This window comes from Penaeus chinensis, chromosome 42 (assembly GCF_019202785.1).
Source record: "Penaeus chinensis breed Huanghai No. 1 chromosome 42, ASM1920278v2, whole genome shotgun sequence".
NCBI classification, from domain to species: domain Eukaryota; kingdom Metazoa; phylum Arthropoda; class Malacostraca; order Decapoda; family Penaeidae; genus Penaeus; species Penaeus chinensis.
Genome location: NC_061860.1, coordinates 10,902,182 through 10,919,681, shown reverse-complemented (window position 1 = coordinate 10,919,681; position 17,500 = coordinate 10,902,182). Strand labels below are relative to the sequence as shown.

General features: G+C 39.1%; 1 protein-coding gene across 2 annotated transcripts in view; it reads left to right on the top strand.

Annotated features, from left to right (window-relative positions):
* LOC125047833 (GTP-binding protein SAR1-like) overlaps window positions 1–11,462 on the top strand; it is a 12,324-nt gene extending 862 nt beyond the window's left edge. For both annotated transcript variants that reach the window (XM_047646340.1, XM_047646341.1), the window contains exons 2-6: window positions 5,649–5,704; window positions 7,150–7,269; window positions 7,477–7,634; window positions 7,915–8,058; window positions 10,174–11,462. In XM_047646340.1, coding sequence (XP_047502296.1) covers window positions 5,662–5,704; window positions 7,150–7,269; window positions 7,477–7,634; window positions 7,915–8,058; window positions 10,174–10,290 — 582 coding nt within the window. In that variant the 5' untranslated portion in view covers window positions 5,649–5,661 and the 3' untranslated portion in view covers window positions 10,291–11,462. The remainder of the gene's footprint in view (window positions 1–5,648; window positions 5,705–7,149; window positions 7,270–7,476; window positions 7,635–7,914; window positions 8,059–10,173) is intronic.
* The last annotated feature ends 6,038 nt before the right edge of the window (window positions 11,463–17,500 follow it).

Sequence of the window (17,500 nt, the reverse complement as noted above, 5' to 3'; positions counted from 1 at the left end):
ATAGACCTGACTGCCTTAGCGAGGAGGTGATCTTTTGTGTCCCAATTGACTGATGGCCTAATGCTGTAAAAGCCAATTAAGGATTCGGGGGGGCGTGTGGTGTGTTCCAAGAATTAATTGTAGTTGTGATTACGGCTATGTGTTTAGGCTACGTGTGGATAGGTTGTGTTTGATTCCTAAGGTGGAAATGTGGATTTACTGATGTATTGGACGAAATTAAGGGTCATTTCTGTCATGAGTAAGCTGCTATTGTGTCTAGTCAATTTATTTATTTGTTATTTATTTGTTTTTTGTTACTGAGAGTTGCGCAAGAGACGAGGTTCGAAAACCAGGTAATCATGCGATCTCAAAAATCCAAACCTAACTTTTCCTCCCTTCTTTTATTCCCCATTTACTTGCACTTTGTGTAAAATTACAGAAAATGCAACATAAATAAACTTGTCATCTTGCAGTAAATATTAGGTTGCTGCAGATGTACCTGTGTTGTTTATTTTTCTATTTCTGATGCTTTATAAGATGGCAGTGCCTATTTCCCTCTATCTTTATGCGTAGGTCTCAGTAACATAAACCATCCTTTTTATCTTTTTATTGTTTTTGCATAGAAGACCTCTTGTGTCACAAAAGTGCTTCCACTTATCTGGGATAGAAATTTAAGTTGGAAGAGAACCATAACTTTTGAAAATATTTGTGCCGTAACTCAAATTGAATATTTTACTCTCATTTTCTTTGATGCAGTATAGGAATCCGGCCCAAGAATCCTTTTAAGAGTTATTGTCCCAAACCTAGTATTTTTTGTGCCTGAGATTGTGGACATAATGTCAGGTGACTGGTGAGTCCTCTGCACTAGTTGGCACTTGACAAAAAGATTAATAAACCGGGAATATATTCAGGCAGGATAGAACTTAGACTGGTTATGATAATAAGTTGCAGGGAAGTCTGCAAGTGCTACCTTGTCAGAATATAGATGGTGGACAGTTGTTGGTCTTTACCAAAGTGTGGACAGGCAAAAAGCATGTGGCAATTGCTTATATTAGACCACTCAAGTTACCTTAAGTATCATCATTTTTTCTTACGAATCTGTGCAAAGGGACTTTCAATTTCCCAAAAAGACTTTGTGATTGGGCAGCTCATCTGTACCCTCCACACTGATGGTATGTGTCGCAATTTCTTTTCTATAACAAATGTCACTTGGCATGAAGTGCTAATACAGGGGGGGGGGGGGGGTACAGGGGGTGCTTGTCTCCCTATTAAAGTTAAATGTTTGACCTGTTGATTATCTTGATAACCTAATTTACTATTCATATCTATATATCTTTGTGTATCAGTGTATACAGATATACATGCAAGATAAGGAGGTACAGTTTATTGATATATACACACAAATATCCTCGTGATTTAATTTCACCATTGAATTTTTTTCAAAGATAAGCTTATTAGTAGAGATAGTATTACTTTCTCTCTTTTTTCCTTTTATCTCATCCTCTCTCTCATCACATTGATAATTTTTCAACACATTTGAGTTACATGGTCTTAAAGTGTACACAGTGTTGGAAGAATATTAGTGTCCTGTAAGTGTTTGTAAGTCTGCTATCCTTGAGAGATAAGTTCAGATGCTTACTATCAGCAGTGTAATGTGCTCTAGATATAATTGTTTACTTGAGAGAATGAGAAGTCATGGTCCAGTGGTTGACACTGAATCAGAGAGGTAGTGTGTTATCTTGGTGATGGACTCTTCTTTTCATCATGTTTTGAAAATCTAGTCTTTGCTTATTTTTTGTATCAGTATTCTTGATATTACCACCAGTTACTAATCTGCTTCTCAGTATTTTGTTAATGATATCATTATTATTCTATATGATTGCTCTTAGCAGTATTAGTAGTATTCTCCACATGCCTTTCACAACTAAGGCCAGCTGTCATTCACCTTGCAGTTAATTTTTTTGCTATGGGGTAATCCTGCATATACTTTCTTTGCATATGTATGTGATGAAGTCTTCACCAGTCATTATCACCTGTTTTAAAAGACATTGTACATTTTACTCTTTCTTTTTTTAGTGCCCCCCCCCCCCCATACACACACACACAAATGTAAAGATTGCATTCTAATACTATTGCATGTATTGGCTTGAAAAAAATATGCACAGAACCATATGGTAGCATTGGTCGGTGAGAACCAGTAATGCTGTTAGAGGAAAAAGCCTGGGTATGATCTCTCACAGACCAAAGCTAATAAATAATACCTCAAAGTAGTGAGACCTTTTTAGAGGTGTGATTGTCTTTGGAAAATTATGGTTGTACTTTAAGATATGTATTTATTGAGATTATATTCTATATAAGTTATGCCAGAAATTGTATTTTATTATATACACACTTTTCTTTAGATTAGAATATTTGTTCCATCCATACCCATGTGTAACCATCTACCAGCAAATTTGACAGTTCTTTTGTCACAGCACTCGTACTATGCATGCCCCTACCCTTCACCAAAAGGTAAAATTACTTTACATCTTTAAATGTATTGTATACTGTGATGGATAAAGCAGTCAGATATTAAATGTGATAAGGAAGGGTATGCAGAGCCCCTTCTAGGAAAACAAGGCAATTGAAGGGGAGGGGGGGATGGAGCCCTAGGCTAGGGGAATATACTACATTTGGGATGGGGTCCGGGGATAGAGCCCTTGCCTAGGGAAATATGGCAGCTGAGAGGTCATCTGGAGGCAAAGCTTTGAGAAGTCTCTTTGTGCCTTTAAGATCCTGTTCATTCTTTTCATTTGCACAATGCCGTGTAAAATCTTCTAAGACTTCTTATAATACAAGCAATTTTGTCCAGTTCTCCCTACCTTACACTCCCTGTCCCCTTCAGGATCCCTAAAAGATTGTTAGCTGCTATTTAGCTTTGGGACCTCCCCCCTGCCCCCCCAACCCTCCTGAAATCCCTGATTCCCTAGTTGTAGGGGTTGGAGGGGGGGGGGGTACTAAAACGGAAAATTCATTAACTCTATAATTACCTATCTAATATATAGGCCTAAGCAGCACCTCCATTTTTTTTCAAATCCCATCGAGTTATGCCTGGCATCATCTGTGCTCCATGGTGTGGAACAGACAATACCTAAAAAAAGGGATGAGGAAGTGCTGAGTAATACTGATGTGGCATTGTGCTGAGGTGTATGCTGGTTCTTGCAGGGTTCTCACAGTGGATGATCATTTGGCTTGGATATATTTAGGTAAAGTGTAAATAAATTGCTGATAAGAGAACACCTTAGTAGTTAATAACTTGTATATTTGACATTATGCAATACATTAGCTGAAAAACTTGTATTGTTAAATATATGGTATACAGTTGTGTAAAGTTATAGGGCTGGATTATTTTGTTGTTGTTTTTTGTATGTATTTATACAATTTGCTATTTTCCCTTTTGTTAATAGTGTTTATTAAGAATTTATTATGAGGTATTTAGAAATTATCTCCCTCCTCACTACTGCTGCTGCTGCTGCTGCTGCTTCTTCTTCTTCTTCTTCTTCTTCTTCTTCTTCTTCTTCTTCTTCTTCTTCATCATCATCATCATCATCATCATCATCATCATCATCATCATCATCATCATCATCATCATCATCATCATCATCATCATCATCATCATCATCATCATCATCATCATCATCATCATCATCAAGAAGTCATCATCATCATCATCATCATCATCATCATCATCATCATCAGTCATCATCATCAAGAAGTCATCATCAAGAAGTCATCATCAAGAAGTCATCATCAAGAAGTCATCAAGAAGTCATCAAGAAGTCATCATCATCCCTCTAACTTTTTAAAGAATGTGTTGATGAGCAATTTGAGTGAAAATATAACTTCTGTCCTTGAAATTTACTGTGAAGAAATATGAGAGGTTTGATCTTTTCTCGTCTCTCTTTTTTTGTCTTAATTAGATGTTGTTTTGTGTTATAGACTTTTTTTTATTTTGTTAATTAATTTTTCATGAAATGTGGCAGCCAGTTAGTCACGCATTGGATGTGGATGGCATTAATACTTGCCATGACAAACTTGGCCCAAGTGCCAGATGGCAAGTGTTCAGCCTACTCAATGTTGTGTGTGCTAACTTTTACTAGGCTTTGACTGCAGTCATTGAGGAGAGAAAGCCGCTCAAAAATAGGCTTGGCATCCCTCTTTACTTTTATTTCCTAGTCATTAATTCCGAAGGCAAAAGTAGGTAAACATATGTTTCCTATTCTTTTACTTTGCAAAAATAACTGCAGAGATGTGGATTTTGCTATAAAAAAGAAAAAAAGGAGTTCAAATACAGATAATTTGACACAAAGGTAGTCAGAATAAGCTCTTGTGAATACTTGTACAAAAGAGCAATAGACTAAAAAATGAAACACCTCATTGATAACCAGCATTGTTTGGAATCCCATTGACAAGCCTAGCTTCTGTTGCCAAGGAAAGGATGCTAGGTATATGAGGCTGGTGGACCTCCATGCCATCTCAGTTTGAGTTGTGGTCTTGTCGTGTGAGGTGCATTCCTGTGTACCATAGATATAGGGTGCCATTGTCCAGGATCCCAGACATGGTGAAATAGGACCAAAACAACCTGTGGATCATAAGGCCTGGGGGTGGGATGGCTGGAGACGTCTCTACTAGACATATTAGTTCGAGCAGCATACTGCAACTGTGGCTGGCTGTGAATGATAAAACAGGTGTCCCTAGTTTTTTGAGTAGTTTTTATTTTTTCATAACTTTATTTTTCAAGGCTAATGTCATATTACTATTAAATAAATAAGTTAGTGAATGCATCAATTTCATGTTAGTAATATAGCCAGAAACTTTATCATTTCTAAAGTTATTTTTTAGCCATTAAAATTTGTCCAGCATCCTGTATGAGTCTGGCATTTACGTAATATTTTGAACACTGGTGATTAAGGATTAATGAGCTATTAGTTTATAAACACAAGTATTAATCCCAAAACCAATGGTTCTTGACCTGTGCATCACAACACAAACGAGTGACAATCCACTCCAAGTATGTTACATAATATCGTTTAGTGTATATTTCCTGGCTCTTAATTTATTTCAATTTCACTTGGAAATTGTGGAGTGTTTATGATTGAAAACGTAGTTATAGTCTTTGTCACTATTATTGTTATTGTTACAGTTATTGTTATTGTAATTTCATTTTTAACCCAACTACCACAGGTTTACCTTCTGTCCCCTGTAGTTTTTTGTGAATTTTGTTACAAACAGATGGCTCCACATGTGCTCAGCCAGCAAGGAGTCTATCAGTAGCCCTAGTGACCAATCCTGATTTCCCCATTCCTTGAATTGGCAGGGAAATGCATTTTTCTTTTTAATACAGTTGATGTTGATACTGTTATTATTTTCATTGATGTTATGATTACTAAATTATTTAAATCTTGGTAACATTTAAGATAATGAAATAATATAAAAGACTTTTCAAAAGTCAAGATAAGGGTAAACAGGTGAGATAGGTAGGACTAATAACTGATTAAGCACTTGTAGAGTACTATGTTTAATACAGAAAATAAACATATTACGGTGGGCATGTATTCTTGCCATCCGTGCTGATTGCGTTAAAGTTGTGTACCCTAGTTTAATTTTTTTTTTTCTCTCTCTTTTTCCAGAATACTGGTCAAAATGTTTCTCTGGGATTGGATCACTGGTGTACTGGGGTATCTAGGTAAGTCTTTCTTTGATGTTTATGAATGATGCGCAGATTTTTAACCCCTTCCTGACGGGGTGAGGAGTCAAATCAAATTGCTCGATCTATGGCATGTGGCTGTATGCCGCGGTGGTGCGCCAAAGCACTAGGAGCCAGTGATTTGGCTTGATGTACTGAACTCACGCGCTCAAAGTTGGTGCGATGCCATTGATCTCCAGAGCGTATTTTTATTTTATTCATTTATTTATTTATTTATTTTTTCTCACCTTCTTCTTCCTTCTTCATCTTCTTCTTCTTCTTCTTCTTCTTCTTCTTCTTCACCCGTCATCAAGGGGTTAACTTGTTTATATTATTCCCTCACTTCACATCAAGTAAATATATGCATTTCATCTCGTTACTTCTGGGTTTCTTGATAGGTATGAACTCAGTAAGTAGTTACAGTTGTTAGTTTTATTGTCAACCCTGCAATTTGCCAAACAAGTGGGTTTTACATTTTCATATATTTGTATGTTGGTACCGGAAAAGGACAGATATTTGCTGGATCAAAATTTGTTTTGTCATATTATTTGTGACTATTATTATACAGTCAAGAGCTCTATTTATGGAATATTTGTGTCCCATAATATATATATATATATATATATATATATTTATAACTGTCAGCTCTTTGAAGTAATTAATGCTTATATTTTTGAGGTCTGGCAACTCCCAAACTAAAGTGTGCTTTCATGGGCTTGGACAAGTCAGGCAAAACCACTCTTTTGAAGCAACTGCGAGAAGACAGCTGGATTGCACCTGTCCCATACAGGCAGTGTGAGACAAGTGGTTTAGTTGGCATATAACTTATATGTATACGTTTTATAATTATCTTAAAATGGAAGGTTAAATTTCCCTGCTTAATGCAACTTGCCAGTATATTGGCTCTGTTTTTGTTTGCTTGTGTAACCATTAGATGCCTAGTTCTGCAAAACAGCATTTCCAAAAGTTTTTCTCTTTTCTTCTGATTCTCCTGATTTTGAGTGCTAATTTTGAGAGGGTGATTTTCTGGCCACCAGGAACAACGTCACTGAGGGAATGATCAGGAGGTGAAAAAATTAAAGGGAGAGAGAATAGGTTCTGTTGTTTGAAAGGTGGCTTTTGAAAACGAGAAATCAAAAATGTGTTGGTGAAAAGATGGGGAAAGACTCTAGCGTCAGATAAATTAATTGATTTAAAAGGAAATGCATAATTTTTTATGACCACTAACCGTAAAGAATGAAGCTAACAGCCAGCCAGATCCGCCAGCCCTACAAGGATTATTTGGTAATATTTTTATATTATAATTTTTGGGCACAATGCCAACCCCACCCCCCTCACTGGGGGGATAAAAAAAAACTACCACTGAATCTAACAGAAATTACAAGTACTTTCATGTGTATATACATTTTTGTATCACTAATTTCTCGTTTCCTTCTGGCTGGCAGGTCTGTGGAAGAAGAGTGGTAAGCTCCTTTTCCTGGGTCTCGACAATGCAGGAAAGACCACTTTACTCCACATGCTCAAGGATGAACGGATGGCACAGCACGTGCCCACCCTCCACCCAAGTATGTACAAGTTCTGTAGTTTTTGTTGCTGTGGAATGCAGATAATGAATGTGACTGCTTGATCAATTTCTTTTTTTAATTAACACAAGATTTGGATGCCCCATACCCCCCTCATCCACTTGAATGACATACATGATATTGATATTGATAATCAGCATTGTAAATATTAACATCAACATTTCCTATGATTGTGGTTTTTATTCACAGCCTCGGAAGAGCTGAATATCGGACAGATTAAGTTCACCACATTTGACCTGGGTGGCCATCACCAAGCCCGACGAGTATGGAAGGATTATTTCCCAGCAGTAGATGCCATTGTCTTCCTCATAGATGCAGCAGATCGAAGTCGTTTTCACGAGTCAAAGGTAAATTTTGCAGAAAGAGACCATCAGGTGTTATTAAGATTAGTATTTCTTTTTCTTGCTTTAAGATCATAGTTGCATCTGTTTGTTAAAATTGTGATTTTAATGTACTGGATGTCTTCTTTTATGTTTGATTACAACTAGTTGTACATGCATATATTTTTGTCTTCTCTAAATATTGACCTAATTTTCTTTAGAATATAATTACACTTCTCAGGGTGGCATTTGGGAATTAGAAAATCCCTTTGACACAAACCCTTATTTATTACATAATTTTGTTTAGGCTGAATTGGACTCCTTGCTGACTGACGAGCAGCTGTCTAATGTCCCAGTGGTTATTCTCGGCAACAAGATTGATATTGCAGGGGCTGCATCAGAAGATGAACTTAGGCATTATTTCGGTCTTTTTGGCCAGACCACAGGGAAGGTGAGTTAATGGAAGTTATAAGTTCATTCCCCTTTCTCTCCCTCTTCCTTTTCCTCCTCTAAAACATTGTCCTTTCCTATTCTGCTGCTTCTTCCTCCTATTCTACCTCCCCATCCTCCGTTTCCTTTTCCCATCCTCCGTTTCCTTTTCCCATCCCCCTCTTCCTCCTCTCCATCCTCCGTTTCCTCTTCCCCATCCTCCTCTTCCTCCTCTCCATCCTCCGTTTCCTCTTCCCCATCCTCCTCTTCCTCCTCTCCATCCTCTGTTTCCTCTTCCCCATCCTCCTCTTCCTCCTCTCCATCCTCCGTTTCCTCCTCCCATCCTCCTTTTCCTCCTCCCCATCCTCCTTCCTCCTCCCCATCCTCCTTCCTCCTCCCCATCCTCCTCTTCCTCCTCCCCATCCTCCTCTTCCTCCTCCCCATCCTCCTCTTCCTCCTCCTCCTCCTCCTCCTCCTTCTTTTCCTCCTCCTCCTCCTCCTCCTTTTCCTCCTCCTCCTTCTTTTCCTCCTCCTCCTCCTCCTCCTCCTTTTCCTCCTCCTCCTCCTTTTCCTCCTCCTCCTCCTCCTCCTTTTCCTCCTCCTCCTCCTCCTCCTCCTTTTCCTCCTCCTCCTCCTCCTCCTCCTTTTCCTCCTCCTCCTCCTCCTCCTCCTTCCTCCCTCTCCTCCTCCTCCTCCTTCCTCCCTCTCCTCCTCCTCCTCCTCCTTCCTCCCTCTCCTACTCTTCCTCCTTCCTCCCTCTCCTACTCTTCCTCCTTCCTCCCTCTCCTACTCTTCCTCCTTCCTCCCTCTCCTACTCTTCCTCCTTCCTCCTTCCTCCCTCTCCTACTCTTCCTCCTTCCTCCTTCCTCCCTCTCCTACTCTTCCTCCTTCCTCCTTCCTCCCTCTCCTACTCTTCCTCCTTCCTCCTTCCTCCTTCCTCCCTCTCCTACTCTTCCTCCTTCCTCCCTCTCCTACTCTTCTTCCTTCCTCCCTCTCCTACTCTTCCTCCTTCCTCCCTCTCCTACTCTTCCTCTTTCCTCCCTCTCCTACTCTTCCTATTTCCTCCCTCTCCTACTCTTCCTATTTCCTCCCTCTCCTTCTCTTCCTCCTTCCTCCCTCTCCTACTCTTCCTCCTTCCTCCCTCTCCTACTCTTCCTCCTTCCTCCCTCTCCTACTCTTCCTCCTTCCTCCCTCTCCTACTCTTCCTCCTTCCTCCCTCTCCTACTCTTCCTCCTTCCTCCCTCTCCTACTCTTCCTCCTTCCTCCCTCTCCTACTCTTCCTCCTTCCTCCCTCTCCTACTCTTCCTCCTTCCTCCCTCTCCTACTCTTCCTCCTTCCTCCCTCTCCTACTCTTCCTCCTTCCTCCCTCTCCTACTCTTCCTCCTTCCTCCCTCTCCTACTCTTCCTCCTTCCTCCCTCTCCTACTCTTCCTCCTTCCTCCCTCTCCTACTCTTCCTCCTTCCTCCCTCTCCTACTCTTCCTCCTTCCTCCCTCTCCTACTCTTCCTCCTCCTCCCTCTCCTACTCTACCTCCTCCTCCCTCTACTACTCTTCATATGTTCTTTTCCTCCTTATGTTTCCCAAATATAAATAAGTTTTAAATTATGTTCAGTGTAAGAACCACTTCTATTTCCTCTGAATCATGTTATGTAAATTTTTGTGTGCTTTTGTTTTTTGGCTCATACTATGTAGCATAGTAATGTTATTGTATGGTAAGGTGGTGATAGAGTCGAGGTCAAAATTTCCTGTAAACTTACTAATACTCATATTTTCATTTGCCACATGTGAAGTAGGTTTGTTTATACATGTAGTCATAATAGGGATTTGCCTCTCATTTATTTTATATTAGTAGTAGAAGTAGCTAAGTGAATTTTCAACATCATGAGGTATCTAACATTTCTAAGATTTTATATATATATATATATATATATATATATATATATAAAATGTATAATAAAACTTAATCTCAGTAAAAGCTAACAATGAGCAAATAAACAGGTAATGTGCATAATAAGGTAAAACTGAAAGACAAAGTAGGGTGTCTTGGTAAAGGAGTTAAAATGTGATTGAAAAACTGTTATTTGTCCAGAGAAATTAAGCTCAATCATTACTAATGTCTGTTATACCTCATCTTCCAGAACAAAATTCCTCGGAACGAACTCCCAGGCCGTCCGCTGGAACTCTTCATGTGCTCGGTCCTAAAGCGGCAAGGATATGGAGAAGGGTTCCGTTGGATTGCTAATTACATTGATTAAATTTCAAAACCATTAGGACCAGGATGTAATAAGACTCGAAAGATCAACATGCTAAGGTATTCCTATCCACACAGACTATTTCTTTGATCCTACATCAGTAAAAAGGTGGATGGCCAAACTACATTAGTACTTGGTGACGATGAGAGGGGAAAAAAAGTTTAATGGGGAGGGGAAGAGAAAATCCTGTTGCTCATCATCCCTGTACGTGCCACAGAACTAACCAAGTGCTTTTTATACCAGAACGACGAGACAAGACGGCAAATTAACACCCCCAATGCCTGTCGCTTTTATTTCACACTCCTCTTATGAAATGACAGAAACTAGAGTGAAAGTGCAGTCCTGTTGGTCGACGGAGACACTTAATTTTTTGTACACGTGTAGCTATCCAGTGTGAGCTCCTTAACACCTGAACTACTTTCCTGGTCATATAAGCAGTTCATTCCCTTTTTGTAGAGTTGAATCTTTTCAGTTCCCAGTGGTCTAACAGTGCTAAAAATGTATTAAACCTGTGATGTATGAAAGGCCCATTAGTAATGTCAACCTTATGAAAGAGAGACTCGATCCACGGCAGAGTTCTGTGATTATTTCGGTAAAGGCTGCATCACTGTGCGAGTCCAGTGATGGTGTGAACATAGTCAAGAGTGGGTGAAGGTAGGAAACCAGTGATGCAGATATTTTTTTTATTATTATTATTATTGTTATTATTATTATCATAATGGAAAGTCATCACAGTAAAATAGATAAACAAAGAGGAAAGCTCATAAGTTTTGGCAAGTTGACATTCTTCGGCAGTGAAAACCAGAAGGGATGATTCTTGCAGATCATGCGTTTCGAGTTGAGATCCACACAACTTCCATGATAAAAAAAAGATAAAGAGTAAAAAGAGTAATGTTATTTTAGAAATTTATAATTTTAGATGGCTTGTATGGATAAAATTTCTTTAGCCTTTTGCAGGTCAGAATTTTCTCTTTGACTATCTGTTATACACGTGTATTTATTTATAGAGAAAGGGATTTTTAGAACTTAAGTCATAACCATTTTGTGCTGCTTCTGTTTAGTTATGAAGCTTTGACAATGTTATACTCCTCATTTATTGATGTAAAAATGTCATTTTCACTTTTCAGGTTCTGTTATGACATGCAATCTTTATATAATAAAACATGGTAATTTGACTCACATGTTATTATCCTTTAAACAAATTGTATCTGAATTTATACCCTTTCATATCCAGTGCTTATGCCATACATAACCATTGTAACTTAAAATATTTGTATTCATCTGCCACATGAACAGGTGGTTTAATGGATGGGAAAACTTGCACAATTTAAAAAGGAACCTTCATTTTATTTTAGTTGAACCAGTTGTATTCTTTGGTGGCATTTTAACTGTGCAATGAAAAGATTTGCACATTTATAGAATGTTATGTAATCCTTTTGTATTTAGACAGTTTTTGTCTAGGGCATCTTAGCCCAAATTATTTTTTCATTGAAAATATAATTAACCACATTTTGAGTATTTCACATTTGTATGAACATTGCTAATGTAAATAAAGTTTTTATCAGTAACAGGATTATATCTAACTCTTGTTATGCCAAAATCTTGGCAATATAAAAGTTTTTGTCAAATGGGAATTTACATTTTGTCCATGTATGGTGTGACAGTTATAATGAAATATACTTGCATCTAACATCTACCCTAATCCCCCCCCCCCCCCATATCCCTTGCTCATTGTTGTCAAGGGGTGGGGGGTGGCTTAGGAGACAGAGACTAAGGCCTAATGTAGGGGATCACCCCTGCCTTGGACTCTGCCCTCAACTCAGTTAGTTTTCCATGGTCTTTTCTCCTCCTCCTTTCCTTTTCCTTCTCCTCTTGATCCCCTTGTTCTGTCCACTTATCCTAATTGATATCTCACGCCCTTTATGCCTCAAAACTTCAACATAATGCTCTTTACTCCCTTAACTCATTCCCATCTAACAACCTTTACCTTATGCTGTTCCCCATCAGCAACTCCTCTCTATCCTTTTTACTACCATACTACTCTCTAGTACTGTTCTCTAGTACTGCCATAATCATTAACTCATTATCACTATATTTTGAATACAACGCTAATGACCTAAGATGTTAAACACAGCAGAATATTTAAAAAAAAAAAAAATCCTCCCCCTAATCCCATGCTCCTTGTTGTCATGGGTGGGCATAGGAGGCGGGCCCAATGTAGGGGATCACTCCTACCTTGAATCTCGGCCCTTGCCTCAACTAATTTTGCATGGTCTTTTCTTCTCCTTCTTTCCTTTTCCTTCTTGTCTTCATCAATCTTCTTTTGTCTCCTTCCTAAGGTTTAACCCAATGCCGACGGGCATGACGTGTACGTACGTGCTATGCCCACTGTGAGTTACTTGTTTGATTGTTTTACACATAGATGGCTACAGTTGTACTAAGTCACCAATGAACCAATTACGAATACTGCCTGTCTCGCCCGTTTACCCTTTTCTTTGATTTACGAAAACAGTTTGTTATCTTATTTTGCTGTTACTAATATTTATAATATAGTAATCATAATGTTTATAATAAAAATAACACCATCGATATTCATAGCACTAGTGAAAAATACATTTTTCCCGCCAATTTAAATCACGTAAGGTCACAAGGTCTACTAATTGACTTCTTTATGGCTAAGCACTAGCAGAGACATTTCACAAATATAGCATTTTCCTCATTTCTTATTAATTTTCCCCGGCGGCATTGGGTTAAGAGCCATGCTGAAAGGATAAAAGGCTGGCTTTGTGTCAGTCATGAATGTCCTCTGGGAACCATGGGCACAATATTCCCTTAGTTAATCACCTGCCCCTTGCCCCTGAGTGGTAGACCTTTTCCATTCCCCGTTTATTTCAGGCTTACTGTGGCCAATAATCATTTTTTTACCCTTATTAGGGGCATTAAGGCTTGCCCCCTCATCAACAAACCTATCTAAATTTGATTCCATTGTCCACCCCTACCCCCCTTATTACTACTATTCATCCTTATTGTCCTCATAACAGTACCTTTCTCCATACCACCTCATTTTCCTCCCGCCCTCATCCTTCTACTGGTTCTACCTTTGCAAATCTTTTGGCTCACATTCCTTGCTGACTATGATGGTGTGACAGTCCAGTGCTACACTATTCCTCCCAGAAGTCAAGTCCTACACCAATATTGCCAAGATTAGACATGACCTTCCTCATGAAGTTTATATTGGTGGTGTGTCCTGCCCTGTCTGACAATATTGCCTTTTTACCTGTCAGTGTCAGGATTGTTGGTGTTTTTGCCACCCAGCCAAACGCTGTCGCTCCACAACAAAACCTGGTCCTGACCATTCAAATTGCGCTGCTCAGTCATGCATGTGTGCCAATTGTTGTGGCTCCCATAAAGTATTTTATAGGAACTGCCAATGCTTCATGCTCAAATCTGAGGTGGTAGTTCTCAGATTCAATCTAGGTCTCACTCTACATTAGGCCAGACAAGAAGCATGCTGACAAGGTTTTTCTCTTTCTACCTATTCAAAAACTGTTCTTTGCTCTGCTCCCCTCCATTTCAAGAAGTCTCAGCATCTCCCGCAGTATCTCTTCCCTCTACCCTGAACCAACCTATCTCTACTACCTCTCTCCCCCAATCAAATTCCTTTTCCATTCTAAATCCAGATACTCCTATCTCAGCCACTTCTCCAGTCCCTACCCCTCCTCCTTTTCACTCTACCTGTCACACCAGACAGTCTAAACGTTCCACTCCATCTCCTACACCCACTTCTTCCTCTGCTCCTTAGACATCTATTCCCTCTTCTTCTCCACATGAGATAATCTTTGTTTCTCAGACCTCCCCACCCAACTCCCTCCAGAAGCTCTTGAAGACATCCAAAAGTTCCTAAATATGACTCAAGAGAATGATCCACTACCTCATCCATCCTCTAATCCCTTTATTCCTATTTGCTCTACATTCAAAGTATTTGCTGATATCCATCCTCCTCCTCATGTTCCCCCCTACCCCTCTTCTGCCCACTCACCCAAAAAACACCCAATCCTCTCCTCTTCCATGTGCAGCACTATTCCCTCTTCCTTCCCCATTATCCTTACCACTCCCACCTAGATGGTCATGTGACTCCCTTATGTCCTTCTCCGGATCCCTCCCCTTCAGCCATTGTACCTGATACTTTATCAACTTCCCCTGTTCCCCTGTTTCATTCTCTGGACTCTTCTCCTGCTTGGACAACTGTCGTTTCTTACCATATTATCCTTTGATTGTTTCATAATAGCTCTTTTTGCTGTTTTCCTCATACAGTGTTACTCTCTCTTCCTCAGACACACTCTCCATTTGATCTGAATCCAAGTCGACAAAGTTATGTGGGTGGATATGTTAACATTGAATATTATTTATGGTGTACATTTAGTATATGCTTTTGCAGAGTGAATGTTAGTTGTTGATATTGTCATTTTTGGTGATGTCATACTAAACTTATGAGAGGTAATTTAATATTTGATATGGATTTTTTTTTTTATAATGATAAAGGGGGGAAGGGTGGTTCAAGGCGGAATGTAGTATATAGAAGAAAATGCAAATGTAGGAGATATTGTTTAGATGATTTCAATAATGTATGCAACTTGATACTGAAGAAAGTTTGTATGATATATTTAGGAAAATCATTTAAGTAAGATGTACTAACAAACCCAGGTTCCACTGCCTACAGTACACTATTTCCAGCCACTGATTGAACTGTTTGGTTGTATTACCATTAGACCCCCCTGAGCTATATGCATCTAGTTTGGCTTCAAAGCATTCTTAATATTGTTATCCCCCCAATCCCTTGATTAGTGTTGTCTTGGTGGTGGTGGTGGAGGGGGGGGGGGGGACTTGTGAGACTGGGACTGAGGCCCAATGTAGGTGACCAGCCCTCACCTTAACTAATTTTGCTTGGTGTTTTCTTCTCCTTTACTTTTCCTTCTCTTCTTTATCCCTTTCTTCTGTCCACTTATCCTTCTCATTAACTCATTTTTATCCTTTTCATGACAATTTACCATAATGGTGTATGACCTTTGATGTCTGGTACATTTGTTTTGACCATCAACCATTCTGGAAAACCACAAACATGCTTTATTTGAACAAAAAAAAATCCTTACCTGGGGATTTTGCCCTCAAGCTCCACCCTATCACTATATTTTGAATATGTCACTGATGACCTTAGATGTTGACACAGCATAACATTTTCAATAAATAAATTAATATTGTTATAGTTGTAAAAATAAAAAAATGAATGTTGTCCAGTGATTCTTATCTTGAGAGAGATTTACCAACTGGAGGTGAAAATTTACAGGCTGATGCTTTGAGGTAATTTTGTTAATTTTCTTAATCAGAGTGAATCACAGTAGCTACATATCCTTTCCCCCCCAATCCCTTGCCCGTTGTTGTCGTGGGGGGGCTTAGGAGGCGGAGACTGGGACCCAATGCTGGGGAACTCCCCAACCTTGGGACTCAGCCCTCGACTCAACAAATTTTGCATGGTCTTTTTTTTCCCCCTCCTACTTTTTCCTTTCTGTCCCTTCACCAACCCCTTCTACTATCCACTTCCTAAGGTGTGAGAGCCGTGCTGAAAGGATGGAAAGGCTGACTTTGTGCCAGTCCTGAACGGCCTGAGGGAGCCATGGGCACGGTATTCCCCTGCTTTAGTTGTCTAGGCGTTACCCCTCAAGTGACCCTGAGGGGTGGACTGTTTCTCTCCCCAACATACTCCAGGCTTATCATGGCCAACAATGAATAACCATTAACCATTAACCATTAACCATACCATTATTAGAGGCAATTGCCTCTTCTTCAAATAGCTCCACCAATTCAAACTCGCCCGATTCCCTGACCCCAAGCTCTCCTTTGGCTCTGAACACTACAACTAATACCCCCTCCTCAATGCCGACTAGTACAGTATCCACCCTAATCAACACCCCAGGAGACATTTCTACTCCCAACATGCTCAACTTCAACAACTATACCCCCACAACCTTCGTCATCAACTACCCCATCCTCCCTTATTACTACCTTACAACCTTATTGTCCACCTCCCCATAACACTACGCCCCTCAACACAACTCCCTCTTCCACATGCCCCCGTCCTTCTACTACCCCCATCTCTACAAAATTCTTAAATAATCTATTTAGCCCAGCCAAATGGGACCGATTTTCGTGATCCCTCCCACAACTTCTCACACTTTCTACTTTGACAACCTGTTTTCATTCCTCAAATGCATATACATCCTTCACTTGATCTAACCCCTATACATTACCTTACCCAACCTTAACCCATTTACTCGTAAATTTCTTTGCCCAGCTTTGACAACTAATCACTAACTCAACCACCCTTCACTACCATTTACTATAGTGCTACATGACCTTAGATGTCTAGCACATTTATTTTGCTTTTATCCATTAACCATTAACCATTACATATCCTTTCCTTCCTTATCAACACTACTATATACAAAATCTTAGTATTAATGTTTCCCTGTTTTCATATCTGTGCCAGCTTTTTTTTTTTCTCTTTTTCTTTCTTTAATGTGAGGATCAGGGTAAATAACAGTAAGGTTATGCAGATAGCCTTGACCTGGCCAAAAGAGTGATCAATCCTGGCCTTGAATCTTGTATCACTCGTAGATATATATATAGTGTAACCCCAGCTCAATGGTATCTGTTCATCATGCATTAGTAGTTTCTTCAATATATTTTTTGACATATTTACAAGATCACTACATTGTTAGACTTTACTTATTTGTGATATAAGGAGCATATTACTACAGCCACTCCATTAAAATAAGAAATGGTATTTTTGCCATGTTACTTATAACGTAAAATCTAAAAAATATAAGGTAATATGGGGGATTTTAAATGTCTTATTTTTTTCTCTCATTTATTTAAAGCATACCAATCTACATAACATAACAGATGAGGAAATTCAGTGAAAATCAGAAAGATTTGATATGTGTGAAGCAGAAGGCTATAGAAAGATTCTGCTCAAAGGTCGTGATTTTGCCAATGAAGTAGTAATTTATTTATCATTGTTAATATTACCATAGTAGTAAGGATTATTATGATGACCTTCATTATTATTAGTAGTATCATAAGCATGTTTTAAAATTTCACCATATAAATAGATGGAGGATATCCAATTATTTTTTCCCTTTTCTCTATCACTATT